This window comes from Triturus cristatus, chromosome 4_2 (genome assembly GCF_964204655.1).
Source record: "Triturus cristatus chromosome 4_2, aTriCri1.1, whole genome shotgun sequence".
Lineage (NCBI taxonomy): Eukaryota > Metazoa > Chordata > Amphibia > Caudata > Salamandridae > Triturus > Triturus cristatus.
In genome coordinates, this window is record NC_140586.1 from 310,285,731 (window position 1) to 310,307,121 (window position 21,391).

Sequence of the window (21,391 nt, forward strand, 5' to 3'; positions counted from 1 at the left end):
TGCCTGCACCAGATCAAACATAAAGCATTGTACCTGCACCAGATCAAACATAAAACCTTGCGCTGCCTTTGTTTTGATATGAAAGGAAAGCATACATTAGAAAAGGTGTCCAGCGGCAAAGTAAGAAACAATATATAAAACGTACTGAATTCCACCCCACCATAACGCCAACATTTAAACACTAGGATTTATAACAAACAAAACAGTCTACAAGCAAAACATGGAAGGGTAAAACATATGGAAACATTTAAATTAAAGTAATACAAATTGATAAACCTGCTCAGCTTTCCTGGAGGAAAAAAATAATTTGTCTGAACAGTGAAAATTAACAATTTTGTATGTGATGTGCCATTGCTGCATATAGAAGTACTGCAAATGGGCAAAACACAAAAAGGGGGTGAACCATTTAGGAGTCAAGGCCATACCGCACCTCTGTGTTGGTGTGCTAACTACTGCATGGGCTAAAAATAAAAACAGGAACAGGGAAGGGGTTTTATCTACGTCGATTATATAGCTAGGTGTGTGTCATCACAAAGAAATATGCCTGCAGACTACATCTTGTGCCACTGACCTACATGCCTTGTAACCAACAGTGTAGAAATGAATACCCAATATATGCCAATTTTACCCAGGATGTAAACATATTTAGATGTGGTGTGGTATGTACCACATGAAAACTGACTCTCTGCATTTGGACCTCAGTGATTTGCAATTTGCCTTGTCCACATTTCACGAGGTTACTACCGAACTACCAGTACATTACGACGACAAGAATATCTGTACTGCCAGTGTAAATCTAGACAGAGGGACTATCGCATTTACATTAGACACACCTGAAACCGAAGGGTCGCCTCGACAATGGAAATCTCACTATTCCCTTCCTTCTTGACCAAATAAATCAGTGCAAATATTGATTGTACTGACTGCACAACTTTCTCTATTGTGTTCAAAATGAAGAATAATGACTGACTGAGTGCCGTCCAGAATGGCAACATGTATTGGCTGCACAATCATTTACTTTAGTATTTGGAACACAAAGAAGTAGAGGACGTTGGCTACAATATAAACCCTGACCTTTTCCATCTTGGAATAACATAGATGTATTTATTAGAGAAAAAAAACATGCAATATTGCTATCTGTCCACCCTATTAATTTGAAATACCCTGTTTATCAAATCACTAACAATGTAAACGCCACAGACCAATACCACACCAATGTCAACGACCTACTTTGTTTTCGTTCATCCGACACTCTATTGTTTACAAAAAACGCCAATACATGTGCAGATTTACAATCATATACCACATTGAAGTTTCGATGTAGCAGATACAATACATGATTCCTTTTTACATTCTGGATTGTTTAATGGGCGTTCTGGTACCACAACTCATCTTTTGAAAATTGTATAAATGAAAACACCTTTAATTGTATTTTTTTAAATGATCTCTGTTGCCATATATAATATGCAAATGATCAGGCAGTCAATTGAAACTAAAGTATCTCTTTTAGGAAGACATTGTGTTACCCTGGTTCGTCGTCAAGACAATTAAAGGTGGCCAGCATAAATAACAACGTAAAGAGTTATGAGACAGAAAACTTCACGCACGGTTCCATTTGAGTAATCAACATTAAAAATGAACCGTCAACAGATGTCGTTTGATCCAAAATATAAGCGCTAAACAAACAAGGATGTAAAACTGGTAAAAATTAGTTAGAAAAAAAACATATCAAACATTCATTATGTAAATCTAAATTTAGACAAAAGCAAAAGGGTAAACAAAAGTAGATTTCACAACAGATACACCAGGGACTATACTGCGTGCTTTACATAGTAAAAGCCAAGTAGACATTGATATCTCTGCCGTCATCAATGTGGGTATTCTTGGGTAAAGTTTCTGTCAATGAAGAACGTGAGGTATTACTTCTTTTGAGTTCTGCTCAATCCGCATGGTCACATTTAAACTTCCTTCGTCAACTCTTAACTATCCTAAACGATCGATCTCGGTGTTATACAGATAACCGACTTAAATAAATAGATAGCAATTACTGAAAAGCAAGTACTACTGTTTAAAAAAATAGGATCAAGGGGAAGCATGAACAAACAAGCATTGGCTCACGGAGAACATCAAAGCGGAAAGTGAAAGTGATCGCGATCCCGATCAAGCGCGGCGCGCGCCCGCGCACATGCACTGTAGCTCTAGGCTGGCCATGGTAGCATTTTTTTAAGCCCTCAAAAAAGGTCTCGCCAGACCAGCGCATGCGCTGGGTCAGACGAGACCTAAACACAAGCACGGGAATTTGTTTTGCCTTATTAACATTTATTTTGTTTGCACGCACCTCCCATGTGCTTAAACATTATTGAATAAAACATTGTTTACCATTGTTAATTTGGACTTTTATATCCAGTTTGTGCCTATCAAGCAGAAGCGAACGTTATCCCTCCAATACACACATTTGCATATTCATATTTCAAGATTACGCATGAATTAAGATTGTTGTGGAGGGATATGATGGGGGTGGGGGGGGGGTGGTGGGATACGGATATAGCTCCGGAAAGGTATGTGAACATGTATAATGGGCAAATCATTCATGTGATGATGCAATGATTGTACTGTATGACGTAACCTTGCCAGTGTCGTTATGGAACATGGGCTTTGGTGTTGTACTATTTTGTACTAGTTTGTATGAAATATGACTTTAAAAAAATGATTACGAATGAAACTGGCAAAATAGGCAACCGCCCACCCCAACAGGTGAAATCAATTGACCTCTACAGGATTGCTGCCTCACGTCACTCCAACAACTCCTCCAACAGGCTCTGCAAACTTATGTAATAAAGCCAACAGGTTCTAACCATGCGTACCTGACCTACAATTCAGAGTATGCTTGTTACTAAAACACTTTCCTTTGTACTAATAACACCAATGATAGGATAACTCACCACCTTTCCAAGGGTCAACTGCCAATTTGTAACCGGAATTTTATTATTGCACCAAATTTTAGCAGTTATGATTTTACCCCACGGGGAAAATCTGGCTGAGGTTAAATTGCACCTGGTTTTACCTCCACCTTAATAGTATGGAGTGGCTTTAACGAAAAAAAAATGCTGTTAATTCGCAATGCACAACTCGCAATGAGGGTCTAATTAGGAAACTTAGGGGCATATTATCAAGACAGGCGATAAAATTATCGCCGCTTTAAGTTCGGGTTAGATGTCCTTCACATCTAACATGGGCTTCAATTGGAATTCCATAGAGCATATTATCAAGCCCATTATCGCCATTTTAGTGGCAGTTTTCTGCCGCTAAAGCGGCGATAATTGTATCGCCTGTCTTGATAATATGCCCCCTGGTGAGGTGTGGTTATAGGATGAGGGGTTAGGGTGGACAGGTGGTGAGGGGATAAGATGAGAAAATAAGTAGAGGAGAAAGGTTTGACAACTGCAAGAGTGTAGGACGCTGGCTCTCCATAGAGTTCACACAGATGGAGTACACTGTGCAGAGAGTCCAGTGGATCCCCAATAGGTGTGCAGAGCTAAAAGCAGATAATTCTGATGCTCTTTTTTGTGGTAGTGTGGGTGAGCAGTTATAGGCTTACCAGAGGGTAGTGCTAAGCATTTGTTGTCACACACACAGGCAAGAAATGAGACTCACACTCAAGAATAAATCCAAGACCAAACAAGAAAATAACCTTGTATCTTTATTGATATTTTTTAGAAATTCAACAGTTAGTAATTGCTTTGTGTGTTGATTGTTATCCAAATGCATTTCAAGACACACATGCTTACAGGTTTTAAGCAACAGCAGTTAATACCATCAGGAGAGACATCGCGAACAAGGGAAGGAAGGCATAGGGTTAGATAGCGGAGTACCGCCAACACATTTACCATTGAGGTCAATAAAGGCAACACTCCGCCATCGAGTTTTGGGGGATAACGGTCTCTCAGAGTTCAGGGGAAGTTCTACTCCAGGGGAGTCAGAGTTTTGGAAGTCCTAGGGCTCGACACAGCAGGTAGTTCTGGGTTACCTGGGTCTGAGGTGCTGGAGGTTTTGGGCTGCAGAAATGGTTCGGCAACATTCAGCGACAGGTGCGGTGAGTGCAGTCCATGGCAGTCGTGCCCAAGTTGCTGCTTTCACGCAGTCCACGCCACCAGAAAGTGGGTACAGGCACAACAGGAATAGGGCTGTTTCCAGCATCGGTTGCAGGTACTGCGAGGATCTCTCAGGCTAGTGGATGCATTGTAGGTGTTGGTTATCAGTCTGGTGGCCAACAGGCCTTGGCTTCTGCAACTTTTGGTTGGTGGGGTGAATTGCATTGACACAGTCAGCAGTCTTTACCGGCTATGTGCTGGGGACTAGTACTACTAGTCCAAAGGGAGGTCCCGGGCAAATGACAAAGGCAGGTAGGGCTCTTGGAGGCTGCAGATGTTTCAGGTAGGGACGGCAAGCAACAGTTGTCAAGTCCTTTTCAAAGTTGGCAGGGTTTGGCGCTGGTTTATTATGCAGCAGGGCTCAGTTCCTGGCTCAGAAGCACGTCTTCTTCCTTTGTCTTCTTTTGGTCTGTTGAATCTTAAGTTCAGGTCTCAGGGAGCCACCAAAATACTGAATTTAGGGGTGTTGCAAGTGGAGACACGTAGCAGCCAAAGGGCTACTTACCTTTAGGGTGTTTACACCCTCTAGTGACCACTTCCTGTGGGAAGGGGCACTACCATAACCCTGATTGGAGGTTTTCCCACCATCTCAAGATGGTGGAATTTCAGGAGAGGGTTCACCTCGCTTGCCCTGCCATAGCGGTAGTGCAGGCTGGGGGGTACCATCCTCCTCATCTAACTGATTTTCCCGGCTTTCCTCCCACCAAAGGCAGAGCAGGAAAGGGGGTTTGGCTTTCCCACTATCTGGGGGTTCCTGGGTTAGATTTCAAATGTGGCATTGCCTTTGAAGCTTCCTGTCTGGGAAGGCTATCCTGTCTTGAAGGAGGTGTAAAACCCCCCCACCCAGAGCAGGTATCGTTTCTGTCCTCTGAGAGTGCTGGCTCTCACCCCATGAGCTCAGAAACATGTCTGGTGGTGGCAGGCTGATGAAAACCTACCAGAGACCCCACTAGTGTTTGGTTAGGTTTCAGGGGACCCTCTAAAAGGATATCCTGTGTGAATGTATTAATAATTCGAACACTGGCAACAGAGAGGATTTATTAAGACAAGATGTTTGGTACCAAACATCTTAGAAATCAGTGACACCATCATAGAGGTGGAAAGTCGTGTTGACAAGTATCCTGCCCATATACTCTTTATGGCTTCCTTGTTCACTTACAACATCACAGAATGGACTGGACATTGGAGGGGCATATCTGCTCATGTTAAAATGCCCACGCATAGGATATAGTACACCCTGCCTTAGAGCTAAAGGCCTGCAGCAGGGGTGACTAACCTAGATCTAATGTAGTGCATGGGTGGCATAGCACACAGGGCTGGACCCAGTGCTGACTCTTCTGATGTTCCTTCACCAAGACACGCAGCCTGCAGTGGCAGAGTGCATAGCCTTGGTGAAGTGGCCCTGGGGTGGCACAACCAGTGCTGCAGCCCCAGAGGACCCTCTCCAGATTCCATGCCCGAGGGTCCAGGGGTACCATTCAATAGGGACTTACAGGGTAGCTGAAGTTGTGCCAATCATGGTACAGTGTTTTGGGAAAGAACACTGGTAATGGGAACCTGGTTAGCAGGGACCCAGTACACCTAGTCAAAGTTGCATCAAAAGCTGGGCAAAAAGTGGGGGGTTACTGCAACAAACATCCAGTTACTCACAAACAGCAAGTAGGCATTGTTTTTTTTAAAGTTATTTCCGTCAGGTAGACAAAGGAGAGAAAACGTTCCGTCAGGTAGACAAAGGAGAGAAAACGGGCCTGAGATCCAGCAAGAGCGTTCATACCAAACTACCATTTCCAGATCACAAAAAAAGCAGCCAAAAATAGAAGTGCTGGATAGTGATGCATTTTGCAGCACTGCCAAATCTGTGTATCCACTTGAGAGGGATTGTAAACGTTGTCCTCTCTCTAAAGCTATCTTCAAGCTTGAATTTATATCACTAAAGTGAGGAATTTTGGCACTAAAAGCTCCCAAGTACACAAAGAGCCTGGTAGCTTGGTTGTAATGAAAAGTCTTAAATATCTAATAGAAATACGGAATTTCTTTTGGCATAGAGATAGTTTGGTGAAGAATATTCACCTATTGGATTAGTGCTTCCCTCCAGATATTGGAGGATTGTGCATTACCACCAAACCCTAAATAAGGCCTAAATTAGCAGTACCCTACCACACCATGCACACTCCACTTTACTCCACTCCACTCTACTCTGCACCACTCCACAGTACGCCACTCCACTCCATTCTGGGTCACCGCACTCTACTCTGCACCACCCCACTCTATGCCACTTCGCTCTACGTGTCTTTACTGTACGCCTCTCTACTGTACACCACTCTAATCTCTGCCCATGCTCTCAAACCCATACTACTCTACTATGCAGGACTGCACTCTATGCCACTGCACTCTACACCACTCCTCTCTGCTCCACTCCACTCTATGCAGCTCTAAAGTGCAACACTGCATTCTACGCGATTGCACTTTATGCCAGTGCACTTGACTCTGTACTCTATGCCAATCCACTCCGGTACTCTAATCTTCTCTGCACTAGTGCACTCCATGTCACTCTACTCTACACCACTGTCCTCTACCTTGTACCACTCCACTGTGCTCTGAAACAATCTGTGCTGCACCACTGCACTCGGTACCACTGCACTCAGCGCCACTCCACTCTACTCTGCGCCACTGCACTCTACCCTGCACCACTGCACTCTACTCTGCATCACTGCACTCTACAGAAATGCACTATAAACCACTTTACTCAAAACCAATGCACTCTACACCACTGCACTCTAGTCCAATCTACTCCGCACCACGATGCTTTACGCCACTTCACTCTTGAGCACTCTACTCCACTCTATGACACTCCACTCTACGATACTCCACTTTATGATGTTCTACTTCATTAAACTCTGCTTCACGCTATGACAATCTACTCCACTCTATGCTACTGTACAACACTACTGCACTCGACAATGCTTTATGCAACTCCCTCTTTGCCACTCCATGCCACTTTACTCCACTCTAGTCTATGACACACTGCTCCACTCAATTCCACTGCACTACTCCACTCTATGTACTCCGATCTACTCCACTCCACTCCTCTCTATGCCACTCCAATCTATGATACTCTATGCCACTCCTCTCTGCTCTACTCCATTTGATGCCATTCCACTCTCCTGCACTACTCAACACTACGACAATCTACTTCATTCTATGCCACTCTACTTTACAACACTCTACTCCACTGTACGCAACACTCTCTATGCCTCTCCACTCCGCTGTACACCACTCCATTGCACTCTAGGCCATTCCACACTATGACACTCTACTCCAGTCTGACACTCCACTACACTCAACTCCACTCCACTCTCTCCCCTTCCACTCTACAACACTCTACTCCCTTCAGGACACTCCACAACACTTTACACCACTCCACGTCACTCCATGACACTCCACTTCACTCCACTCCACTCCACGCCACTTAACTGTACTCTATGTCACTCGACTCTGCTCCACTTTACCCCACTAACCTTTAGCCATGCTGAACAGCAGTCACGTTGGTGTGCAACATGTCGAAAACATATTGGCAAAGCCATAGCTCTTGCATGGTAAGACCTTTTGGCTTTGCCAATGCTTGTTAGCTTCTTGAAGCAATTTAGACAGCGCTTGGGCTGAAAACCAGAAAGAACTGCCAATTTATGGGTCATACACAGAGCTTACCGTGGAAGTTTTCCAGAGGGAGAAATGGTACCAAGTAGCGTCCGCTGCAGACCAGAACAGCATCAAAGATGGCCGACTCCTGCTTGCCATCTTTCTCCGTCACCACCTCCCACTGGCCTGTACTACAGAAGTCAGGCCGTTTCTTCACACTGCACACTTTGGTCTTTAAAGATAAGGGCAAGAAAAAATTGTTTAAATATTATTGTAACACTAGTAACTGTAATTTTGAATGCATTTGAATTTTGAGACTGAAACACCAAACAGGTTCTTCATAATACAGCCCCTAAATGCAGGCACATGCCTTCATCGGGGACTCTTATACATGCTACTGGCTCCTTAGAGAGAAAGAAGAAGGTGTGGTGACATCCATGTGCTAATATCATCACTGACCTTGCAGCCAGTCAATAGCGCTAAGTATTGTTACATATGTGATGGTGAACTGCTGTCATTATTGACTAGATCTTCAGACAGGTCTGACACACTGTTATGCTGTCTGAAGTTCGTGGCAAAAAAAATAGTTTTTGGAGGGATGGAAGTTCTATTTACTGCCTTTCCATTCATTGCACATAAGAGAAATCCGCCACATTGCCTGAGACATGTGGTTCATGTAACATTGTGAGTCTGTGGGACTGTAGGACTGTAGATGAATGGGATCCCAGACCTGTGACTACTGCGCAGCCCCTCAGCCACGTGGAGCCTCTGAGCTGCAATGACTACAAGTGCCTCCACACCCACCAGTCGCATGTGAGACTCACCATCGGCTTTTGAATCTCCCAAGCTCTTGGAGGCAAAAGTGAGGCACTAAAGACACTGATGCAGCATAACTCACCTCATCCGCTGAGACCTCTATGGCTTCAGTTGTTTAAGGACTCACTCCTGCTCCTGGTGAGTATGTCAATGCTCAAAGGAAAATGCAAGATTTTCTCACTGTCTTGGTGTTCCCAGCAATGATAGACAGCCCCAGCACCCTTAAGGAGACATCTTAGATTGGGATAGATGTACCTGCTGGATAATGATAGCTACACCTAGGTCAATCTGCTGTGCCTTCTCTGAGTTAGAAGGTCCACCAGCACCCATCCATGTTGCTGATTAATGCACACACCGGAGGCCTCAATGATACCAGAAGGTTTATTGGAGACTGATCTACATTCTTTGGCTGAAACATGAGGAGGCTTAGTTCACGAGTTTGCTCCTTAAGGACGCCAGCTTAACTATATGACCAAAGAGACTTTTAGGGACAGATTTTCTAATTTGTCACACAATGCAGGTCAACAGCTAGATTTTCTCTGCTGCGTTATGAAAGGGGGAAAACACAGCACAAAGCCATACTAAGATTGGGGTGCTGCTGCTGCTGACATCCCCTGTTTTGGTAAAAAAGACACGTCCTCTTATTGGCACCTTCTTCAAAGGGGTGTTAGTTTTTCACGCAAAGCCCAGTCTGCCTATGTGTAGATTTGGCTTTATGTTAAAACATATGAGTAGTTGCACTGACCTGTCCCACTAACACACTGATAGAGCAGGGTTTTCACGAAATAAAACCTGCTCGGATTGAACCCCCATTGTGTGAAAATACTACTCAAGTTTTGTGCAAACTAAATGTAAAAGGCTAATGGGGAAAGATGAAAAATGCGCAAGTGTGTTAAAGTGCTGTAATAGGCCACAAATGCATGTGAAAATAACAGACTAAAAGCTGCTAGTTTTATTTTACACTGAATTGAATCAAAAAGAATAATCTTTTAAAGTGCGCATAGATAAAGCGAGAAAATATGCATTACAAAGGGTGTTTTAATAGTTTGACTTCATAAACAATAAATAATACTTGTATTTGTCTTTCCTAGAAGTGTGATTTTTCTACTCTGCCGAAAAGGCCTGAGAGTCACTATTGAAATTACAAAGCCGTATTAGAAATGTAGAAGGGAAGAAAATTGTGAACTGTCCTTCGCGAGCCCTGTGTGTTCGCCAAGGTTGCATGGAGGAAATGAATTGAATAAAAGAATGGAAGACTTCCTCAGTGAGCGGCGCATTGAAACAATCGAGGCACAAAAGTTGATACACGACTGAGATGGAAGAAGCGTACAAACTATGGAAGCTTGAAATTTGTATTTCCTTGGCTGGACTTGGGTTAGTATGATGTTCTAAATTTGCATAACCGTTTGCAAATGACTTATGTCTCTACTCTTTTATCTCTACGCCTTTCCACTCATTCAGAGCGCTGCATTTTGAGATGTTCTATTGTCATTTTCCATTGATATTTCTCTTGTATGGTGATTTATGATTCGAGCTGTATTGTACTTGATGAGCAATCACATTTTTATAGATAAAACATTATTACCTCATAAATGAGTTTGTCTTTATTATTGTTATTGACTGGGCTATATGAAGAGTATACAATAGTTTATTTCTAGATCCAATTATTATTTTGCCAAACCCTGATTACATAATAAAGATTGCACCGCCACAAAAGGGTAATAGGAGGATGATATGGTAATGAAAATTTGGTATGTTTGGTTTACACTCACCCTGCGTGAAAGGGTCTTGTAGGGTATTGAATTGGGTCCAGGTGATGACATTTATTAGTCTCAGATCGCTGAATCAACACCGTTGATACAAAGCAGCTCAAAGCTGTTTCTGCACTGAGAAAAGAACACCTTCCTATCCCAAAGCACTGCCTGCCCTGAATAGTAAATACCTTGTGATGCTTTGTGTCAGCAGAAAGCCTTAGTAAATCTGGAACTGAATGTGATTCAGACTTCCCAATATAATATAATATAATATAATATAATATAATATAATATAATATAATATAATATAATATTGATTAAATGGTAGAGGCCTAGAGCAACCAAGTGGATAGATTAATAGCTGGATCATTTCAATGATTATGCTTCTTCCAATTAATTTACTTTCTTAGGACTAATAGGACCATGACACTGGTTAACCCTATTCAAAATCCTATCCAGAATAGGTTTCTAGTTCTCCTCTAATTCTAATGGAATACTCTTACCAGGAATAAAACAATACTGATGATTGGTAGTTTGTCAAATATGGTTTAATAGACAGCATCTCTGAAAACCAATCTTCAGACATTCATTTTTAAGATAAACCCAAAATATGCACTGTTAGGTATTCTGTAATAAATGAATAACATACTTATACCACTTTACCTTCAGGAACATGTACAAGGCCACACGGTACATGCCCTATTCTACACCTTCAGAAGAAACCATCTCTCACCTTAAAGCGTATGTATTTCATGAGTCCGAAGTGCTCTGCATACAACTTGAAGTACTCCATGAACTTGGTGTGGGGCAAGAAGTTAGGGAAGTCAGCAGGCATGGGGAAGTCGCTGTAGCAGGACATCTCTTTAGAGCTGTTTGATACAAGGGACTTGTAGATGCTGGATATTCCTTCCTCCACCCCCTCCTGAATCAAGCATAAGAGGAAACAGAGTACATCAGTAAATGTGTTTCAGCCAACCAGCTGCCTGGGGCTTTGCACACACAATACTACGCAGGCTGTGAAACCCTTGAGCCTTTGACACTGAGAAATGTGTCCTGAACATTGTATGTATGCAACTATGTTTTGGAACAAGACTCATCAGAAGCTTGCGTGGCACTGCATGGCCTGATAAATTCAGAATAACGCAATGCAGTGCAAATTGCTACCTTGCCCCAGGGAAGCATTCCATGGGTGGAGCGTGAGACTTCCCACGCATCCACCCATGGTTTGTGGAGCTTTCCCAGATTTACCATTACAGGTAGACCTGGGAATGCGACAAAATGCTAGGCCTCCCAGGCAAGGTATAATGAGGGGAAATATCTTTAGTCTGCAGCACGCATAGAAAGGTGGCTTTTCTATTAGATCTCAGAGGTTGTTCACTTTATTTATTCTGATTGCTGTACGTAGTTTTGGTACTGCTAAACCACCATTAGATCTTTTTGAGTATAACAGCCCATCATATAGGTATAGGTGGTAGGCAATAGTAACTCTTCACATAATTTGTTATTGGTTGATCAAGTTCTGTTAGACTTTTTGCATTTGAACCTACCATTTCTAGTTTGTACGGTAGGGTGGGAATCAAATATTTACTCAGTATTTCAGTCTTCTGGGTGGGTATGAGTGGCAGACCGTCTATCATTATGGCCCACTCTGTTAGTACCTCTTGGTAAAACTTGTTCAGAATTATTTCAAATTAAATGGAAGTCAAGGTCACAGTATTGAAATGCTATTTGAAACTTACTCTGCTCAGGATAAGCAATGTTAGAAAATTCCATAACTTTGGTAAATATTAGGCACTGGTAAACTATTAGGGAAATGCTGGTGGGTGTAATTTACCTATCTCATGTATGATTCATGTTTCTCAAGGTCATCTTAATTATATGGTTGGTTTTCTGAAACAACCATTGTGCTCCTGGAAGAAAGCCAGAATGATGTATTTGAATGGAAATGGACGTTCCTGACGATTTTGCCAATCTGACAACCGGACTTCTCCAGCAGTGGAGAGAGGTTTCAGATAGTCTGATCTGGGAGGGGTGTCTTTTGATACAGGGATGCCCCATGCCTGATATATGGGTGTGACACCTGCCCTGAATAATCTGACTGTTTCATATCCTGACGTTTTGTTGGCCTAGCTAGCAGGCTAATCTAGCATGTGCATTGAAACTCTATGGTAGACCTCCACACTTTTCTGCTCTGAGACCACTAAGCAAAATGTTTTAAAGGCAGGCCCCGCTCAAAATCTTATGACAAGTTTTGGGGAGCGAAAGGTGGTTGGCCGAGTTCAAGATGCGGACTTATGATATCATTTCAGGGGTTTTCTTTAGCTTGTAATCCACACTGAATGTGGTACTTATTAGAGCACAAATGCATCAAACCAAAACAGTAACTGACCCACTAATACTGCTCCTCAGCGTTGAGGAACATGGCGGCAGGCTGAGCGCCGGTCGCAGCGGCTCCGGGGGACTATCGAGGTCGGAAAATACCGATAATGATGCGGGACGGTAGATGGCTGTGGAAGGCACTCCAATGCGGTAAGAAGTGGATGGAGTTGGTACGCTGACGAAGAGGGTTCTATCTTTCAAATTTCGTCCTTATTTCCCTGTTTTTTGAGGTACGGCAGACGGCGCTAGGACCTGCTCGGGCTCCCATGTGTGGGAAACGAGTGCTGCAAGCAGGAAACTCGGCCACATACCGGAGGAGCTGGTGGTTCCGATCTCGTTTGGCCCTCGTTTTATTCCAGCTCCGTGGCCCAGTGTGCGAGAGAGTTCCCAGTCTCCCATGGGGTAATGTGGCGCAGGCACAGGTACAGATGGTAAGCTGGTGTGACAAGGGGAAAGTGTGTGATTTTATGGATAAGGGCAGAAGCGTTTCTACCCCTCCTAATTCCACGGATGGTTATTATTACGAGCTAATCCAGGAAGGTGTTATGAGGCAAAGGCTGGACGCGGGGGTAACAGAGAAACCTCCTCCATCAGGCAAATCCCGTTCCATTTCGCTTTCTACACAAGCTATTGTACCGGTAGTAAAAGTGCCAAGTCGGAAACTAGGGCAGCAATTTGTCACATCGTCCTTTCCTCCTGGGAGACAAAGGAACAGATATCAACTCCGCTCACAGGAGCTGAATGAGGGCGGTGAGCTGGATCCTGTTGAAAGAGATCGGCCCACGCCATTAACCCCTTGCAAGGGGGGTAAAAAAGTAGGAAATATTAAAAAAGCAAAGGTGCCTAAACCTGCGCAATTACCGTTCAAGAAAAATTCACCCTCACTTAAAACCTACTTTAGAATAATGGAGCAGGCTGTTGGGCATGATAAACAGGCAGAGTGAGATCTCCTCAATCCCCCTTGAAAATCAATTTGCCCCTTTGGCAGAACTGTCCGACACAGGGAGTGAGACACTACCGGTACAGTCTGAGGAGACGGTGGGGCCGGTTAAAGGTCCAAGCCCACAGGCTGCTCCTACAATGGTCATGCCGCAGGAAAAACAAATCAAGGTCCCGGGCCTGGGCCTGGGCCCAACTCGCAAACAGGGTCAGACCCAGGGGAGCTTAAGGGAACCAGAGAGCTTAGAGATAGACAGATTGGGTTCCCTTTTTCAGTCCTTAAGGGGGGATTTGATGACTAAATTTGAGATCTCGGAGGGCAATCAAAAGGCGATCCACGATAGGTTTGATCTATTGGAATCTAAATTAGATGATGTTACTGCCCGGACCAGTAAATTGGAACTGGAAGTGGAAGCCGTAACCAAATCTGTCCAGGGGAACTCTAATGACTTAGAAACTCTGAAATTACAGAATAAATCCCTGGCTTCAGATGTGGAGAGGCTAGAAACCCAAGCCCGAAGAAACAACTTGAGAATTTTGAAAATTCCAGAGGGAGCGGAGCTGGAGGACATCAAAGGCTTTGTTTGTAACCTGTTAAGAGAAGGGGTTTTAAAAGACCGTCCAGACATTGACTTGGAGGCTGAAATTCAACGAGTACATAGAGACCCCTTTAAGTTACACGCAAATAGAAAAGCACCCAGAAACATTTTGGTAAACTTTCAGTCTTTCAATATCAAAGAACTAATCTTGGGGAGAAGTCTCTCTAAAGCAGACCTTCACTATCGGGCAACCCCATATCTTATTAGATCGGATATAGGAGGAAGAACAGCTCAGAGGCAGTGGGAGTTGGGCACCAGAATGCCAGAATTAAGATCGTTTGGAGCCCAAGTGCAAATGAAATTCCCAGCTCTCTTAAAGATTATGTGGAACAATAAAATGTATAACTGTACTCAGGTTACAGAAGTAGAAGATCTCCTAACTCTGATGAGACAGAAGTGATATGGATTAAAGATATGGATTAAAGAAGGTGCAAAATATCTGCGGTAACATAGGTCACTTTGGACACATAGGGGGAAAGAAGGGAATAGCAAAGGAGATAAAAAAATTAAAAAAAAAGACTTATTTTTTTCCTAACCTACTTTGTCACGTAGCACCCTTCCACTTACGCACTTATTCTTTCACTATATATATATATATATATATATATATATATATATATATATATATATATATATATATATATATATATATATATATATATATTTATTTCATTTCTTTGTAGCAATTGGAGTAATGATAAAATTCCCGTGTTACATGCAGACCCAAAGGTAGTTCCCCCAGAGCGCTACAGACGGTTTTTCACCGTCAGGTATATTGGGGGGGTTCCTCAGGGGGGGGATGAGGGTGGGGTGTCAGGTGGTGGGTGAAAAAGCAAAAAAAATAGTCTTCATATATGGGTACCACACGCTTAGGATGAGAGCAAACGTGAAGTATAGTCATGGGGAGCCATGGGTAGATCGATAAGTATTAAAACCCTCTCTTGGAATTTGAACGGAATCGGCGACAAGAGGAAACAGACTAGGGTCTGTGATTTTTTAAGAAACTCCGGCGCCGACCTCATGTTTATACAAGAAACACACCTTGAGTTGAATGTTTGCAAGCTAGTTTTTTGAAAAATTGGGGTGGGTGCAGGAGATAGTGTGCTCCAGACAGAAGGGGGTGACCAGGGGGGTTGCTATTATTGTTAGGGTAAACAGGGGGATAAGACTGATAAAGTTTGAGTCTGACCAGACTGGTAGATGGATCGTGGCAGCCCTCACTATTCACGGTATCCACTACACATGTGCAGTATATTACGGCCCAAACGATGATGACCCCGGTCCTCTATTGAAACTGGCAGCAGGTCTATTAGCACCCCCAGGTCCTGTGATTTTGGGGGGGGATTTTAATCTTATTTTTGATTCTAATCTGGATAGGACTTCAAAGGTTAAATATCATGCCCCTTCTAAATCACTTTCTGCCCTGAGAGCTATGATGAAAGACTTTAATTTGCTAGATGTTTGGAGAGCTAAGTTCGGCTCTACTAGGGGGTTTACATTTTACAGCAAAAAATATAAAAATTATTCGAGAATCGATTACTTCCTAGTAGATCAACATTTGCTAGCAGACATAATCTCCCTTTCCCATACCCCAGTAGGGATATCCGATCATGCGGTAGTTGAAATGGTCTTTTCACTAAGTTCTAGACCCCCTGTCATTAGGTGGACACTGGAGAGGACGCTACTTTTAGAGGATCAAGTGAAGGCAGAAATGAGGAAATTAACAACTGAATTTCTAAATATTAACATTGGCTCCTCTACCATTCAGATGGTGTGGGAATCTTATAAGGCTTTTTTACGTGGCATGTTGAGTTCCCTGATGGCCCACAATAGAAAGATTCTTAAAAATAAAAAACAGGATGAGTTGAAAGCGATTACTGAAAAGGACTTGGAACTACAAATGGCCACTGTTTCAGATAGAGAGAAGATTCCAAAATTAGAAAAGGAGCTTTCAGAACTACAACTATCTTTTAAGGCTAGCGAAGAAAAGATCACTCGGACAAAAATGGGAAACTAGTAAACTAAAGAATTTTGAATATGGGGAGAAATGTGGGGCCCTTCTCGCCTGGAAATCCAGAGAGGAAAGATCTAGGAACAATATTAAAGTTTTAATTCAGAAAGAGACAGGTATATCAATTTTGGAGGATGGGGACATCAGGGAGGAAGCGAGAGGGTTCATGCAAGGCCTTTATAGGGAAGATACGAGTGTCGAGTTAGAGAATGTCCAATCCTGGTTAAGCCAGAAAAATTTACCCCAAATCTCAGAAATTGATAAGAACTATCTAGAGAGTGAGATCAGGGAAGGGGAAGTAATAGCTCAACTCAAGAGAACAAAGAGGGGGAAAGCGGCGGGCCCAGACGGGTTACCAAGTGAAGTATATATAGACTGTTCAGAGCAATTGGTACCTATCCTTACCTTACTTTTTAACCACTTATTGATTTCTGGCCAGAGCATCTCCCCCACTTGGGCGGAAGCGACGATCACCCTGATTATAAAACCTAATAAGGATCCGAAAAAAATTGAGTCCTACAGGCCCATTTCTCTCTTAAATTCTGATTTGAAACTTTATTCGGGGATCCTAGCAACTAGGCTTGCCAAAATTATAAAATCTATAATACATCAGGATCAAAGAGGGTTCATTCCGGGGAGGCAGCTGAATGAGTTGACCTTCCAGGCGATCGGTGCCATCGATTATGCAGAAGACAGAGGGCTTCCATTATCTCTAATTGCAATAGACGCAGCCAAGGCCTTCGACCAAGTAAATTGGAATTATCTGTGGGCCACTATGGCTGGGTTTGGGTTCCCTTCAATTTTTATAGAGGGAATTAAATCACTCTACCAGGGCCCTAGAGCAAAAGTATTGGTCAACAACGGCTTGTCTGATTGGTTTCAGATATCCCGTGGTACGAGACAGGGTTGCCCCCCGTCCCCTCTTTTGTTTGACATTTATTTTGAGCCTTTTGTTTGTGGTATAAGGGCTGATAATGTAATTCAACCTTTTAAGATAGCAGATCTAGAGCTAAAGGTTGCTCTTTATGCTGACGACCTTCTTTTATATACCTCTAATCATGAGGAAGCCATACCCAGGTTGTTTTATTTAGCGGAAGAATTTGGAAGGCTATCGGGATACCAAATAAATAGAGAAAAGACCGAAATAATGGGATGGAATAATATTACACCTATACAAAATATAAAACATAGAATGAGATATTTGGGAATTAATTTAACCCAAGAATTGAAAAATATTTCGAAAATGAGCTGGCAGATAGTAGCAAAAGAAATAACAAAAACATTAACAAGATGGGGTAACCTGCCACTTAACATCTATGGACGTGTTAACCTTATTAAAATGTCCATTCTTCCCAAATTAACTTTTTTGTACAATTCCATCCCCTTATCATTTCCACAAAAAGAGATTAAGTACCTTCAAGGTAAGATCGGTTCTTTTATTTGGGCTTGTAAATCTCCCAGGATAGCCTGGAAAAAGCTAAGAAGAGGGTTAAGGATTGGGGGCTTAGGCTTACCTGACTTATTCACATATTGTCACGCCTTTCACTTCAAAAATTTTAGACTACTGACCAATAAATTGGATTCAACCTCACAGGGCCGCCTATTCCAGGCTTTGCTGCATGACCTACCACAGGGACAGGAGTTTTTTTTGTTTAAATTTGGCGACCAGAAATTTTATAAGAAAGTCAGTTTGAAGATCCTGCAGGCTGCCCTTAGGAACTGGGTATTTGTCCGGAGGGCTCTGGGAATCCCATATTACCATGCTAATGCCCCAGTCTGGGACTCCCCGGGCACCCCGGAGTGCCTTCAGGACCAGTTGTCCCAACCTTTAAAAACAGCCGGCGTGAGGAGATGGGGAGATCTTTGGGGCAACTCGGGCCTTTTGGACTGGGATTCCTTAGTTTCACTCACAAATGGATCTTTGACAAGATTTAAGTTTTACCAACTCTCCGCCTGGTGGTCAAGACAGACGGTACAGCGACCGAGAGACCTTGAATTACTTGAATCTGTCTCCAGGGGAGGAGGGTGGAAACGTGAGGTTTCATTTTGGTATAAGGCTTTACTGGGGGCAACTGAAATGTTAAACAGTGAGTTGGCTAGTCTCTGGGGTAACTCGATATCAGATAGCTCTGAAGTGATAAGTAAGATCTGGACGGACTCTTTTTCTCTGTCTCAGAGTTTAATAAAACCGGCTAGTCTAAGGAGAAATAATCTGTTCACGGTCTATCGGGTGTATTGGACCCCCGCTAGATTGTCCAGGGTCACACGTGTGAGCTATTGCTGCCCGCGCTGCAAACTTTTGTTAGCCGATGACATACATATATTTTTAGAATGTCCAAAGATTCTCGAATATTGGCAGGAGATTTTTGACTTCCTGCGGAAGGTTTTAACAACTACCATTATATGTTCTCCAAGGGTAGTCTTTTTTGGCTTACCACCTGGTTATAACGGGAACAATTATTCCACACAATTTATATTCTATGTGATGGTTATAGCCAGGAGAGAGATATGCAAAGAATGGAAGTCAACTGCCCCCCCAGGTTTACTGCTTACGAACTATTATAGAAGTTAGCAAGATGGATATGGCGTGCCATAAAGAGAATTCAGATAACGTGTGGTCGGCATTGGTCGCCTGGTTGTCGACATAACGGTCCGATGATTACGCCAGAGGTTTGTTATGATCCGGTCCTCCCCAGCCCTGAGATATTCCATCGAAGGACAGGGGAGTGGGACAGGGAAACAGCCTACCTCTGGGCGACCTTTAATGCCACGCATTGAGTCCAGGGTGGTACTAACAGACAATGTGAAAGGCATATGGGGTTTCCATCCAGTGTATAGATTGGCGGCATATATGAGGACAAAAAAAAACAAACAAAAAAAAACAAACAAAAAAAAAAAAAATACTGCTCCCCATAATTTTGATGTTGTGAGCCCCTTGCACTCTTGGGCCCCAATGCAATTGCACCTGCTGAACTAACTATACATGCGGCCCTCAGTAGCAGGCTCCTCTGCCTCTTTCTTCCCTTTGTCATCATGTCTGACCATCACTCCAATCTTGAAACTGTCCAGTTCATTAAAAAATTAGCTCCCACATGTCTCCCTTTTTTTTAGGAAGGCGGGCTTTGGCCCCTAATGCTAGAAAGAAAAATAAGCCCCAATGCCTCTATTTTAATGCAGTGAGCCCCTGAGTCACAGCAGCTGCTACACTTACTTTAGATACCGCCTTGCAAAGCGGGCTTCTCTACTGTTTGTTAAAAACATGGGATACCATCGTGCCACATCCTCTTTTGTGCCATTTCTCTGTGGCCAAAGCTAAGGTGTCTCCTCTGCTTCAATTTTACTCTCCCTGAGACAATACTTTGAGGCCCAAAGGAACACTGGCACAGTAAGTCTGCTATGGGCCCCATGCATGCAAGGAAGGATAGTAAAACATCCATGATTGGGGTTTAGTTGGCCCCTCATACTGCTGGGTCCTGGTGCCACTGCACCTGCAGAAGCTATGATACCTACAGCCTTGTGGAGCAGGCTGTATGCTCTACCCACTCCACTGGGCAATCAATCCTATGCCTGAGCCCCAAAGCAGACTTTTTGCCCCTTTTGTAAAAAACATAAAAAGCAGCACTGGCAACCTGGGTTCTATGCTACCAAGAAAAAATTGCTTCCATTCGCTTTTTGTAGTAAGACACCCATAATTGGGGTACAGTGGTCACTCACACTCCTGGCCCCAGTACCTGCTCCAATGGTAGTGATTATCCTTTATTTTTTTAAAAAAGCTTCCATATGTTGTGACGTTGCCGGGTGGGGTATTTTGCTGAGGGAGCCATCTCTGTCCATTTGTAAATGAAAGAATGAGCCCCCACATAACACCCCCTCTTCTGGGCCACCTCTTTGAATGTATCACTGGATCTTCCTCCTTCCCTATTTTGCCTGGGCCATTACTCTGAGGCCCAAGGCGTCAAGAGGATCAGGGCTCTGAATCTGACTGCAACCCTTCGGCCCTTCTCCCCACCTCCCTGTGGACCCACCTTTCACAAAAAGATCAATTATCCCTAAATGCTGACTTTGAGGTGCCGCTGTCTGAAAGCGGAAGAAGGTGGTGGGTGAGACAGAGAGCTAAAGAAGAAATACGCCTTCTCACCAGGCTTTAATTGTCACTTAAACCTTCATGATGGCAAAGATGTATTCTTTTTTATAATGTAAAGGTGTTATACACTCAGTTCGGGAGTCTGCCCTTTTAAACGACATTTGTGAAATGTTTGCACTAGGTACAGTCTCATTACTTATTACAAAAATATATATCTTGGAAGCACTTGTTTTATCTGAAACACTACTTCATTTTTGGCAGCCTAGCTTATGCTGCGAAATACTTTTTTAAAATAATGACTTGCATATTCACAGTGCCTTTCTGTCACAAGATGGGACCTTGTAGCAGAGTCAAGTCCCCACTGCACCAATTAGGATTACATTGTCTGACTCCCAAGTCAAACAAACACAGTGATCGCATTAACCAACTGAGGTTTCTTAATGTAATAGTACATTTCCTACCGATTATTTTAACTTGCACATAAGTTTCCTTTAAGCTGTGCATGCATTATTCTATATGCCATAACTTTTTTAGCACATAGTTGATCCCGCCATCAGGCTCACTGATCCTGTCCCATGGCACTCAGGATTAAGGATTCCACACTTTTGTATGCACCTCAGGGGAGGCATGTAAATTAAGACAACATGGAAACATGCCAAAGAAACAAGTTTGCATTTCCAGGCCATCTTCATTTACAAGTATCTACAGCATTTGAGCTCCCCTGGGAATACAGCCATGGAATGTGGGAAAGCCAAGGTTCATAACTTGTTCGGCGCCCTGGAGACCTCACCAGGTGTGCCCTCTTTTCTGACAATGGGACTTCTGTAAATGTTCTGGGGTGGTGACATAAATTAGTAGGGACTTTGTACGGATTTGTGTAAATAAATTGTCCTATGCAGACCTTTTTCTGTTTCATGGGGGATTTGGGCCTACTGTGCCTAGTCATGCAATCATATGCTGAAATATGACACCCAGAACCTTGCACTAGCATTCTGTGAGGTTATTGAGAGCATTTATGC

General features: G+C 43.1%; 1 protein-coding gene across 2 annotated transcripts in view; it reads right to left on the reverse strand.

The window, feature by feature from the left end:
* Window positions 1–21,391, reverse strand: part of LOC146833769 (dimethylaniline monooxygenase [N-oxide-forming] 2-like) — a 274,031-nt gene that overhangs the window by 153,453 nt on the left and 99,187 nt on the right. For both annotated transcript variants that reach the window (XM_085601638.1, XM_085601637.1), the window contains exons 3-4: window positions 11,094–11,282; window positions 7,860–8,022 (exon numbers count right to left, since the gene is read on the reverse strand). In XM_085601638.1, coding sequence (XP_085457764.1) covers window positions 7,860–8,022; window positions 11,094–11,282 — 352 coding nt within the window. The remainder of the gene's footprint in view (window positions 1–7,859; window positions 8,023–11,093; window positions 11,283–21,391) is intronic.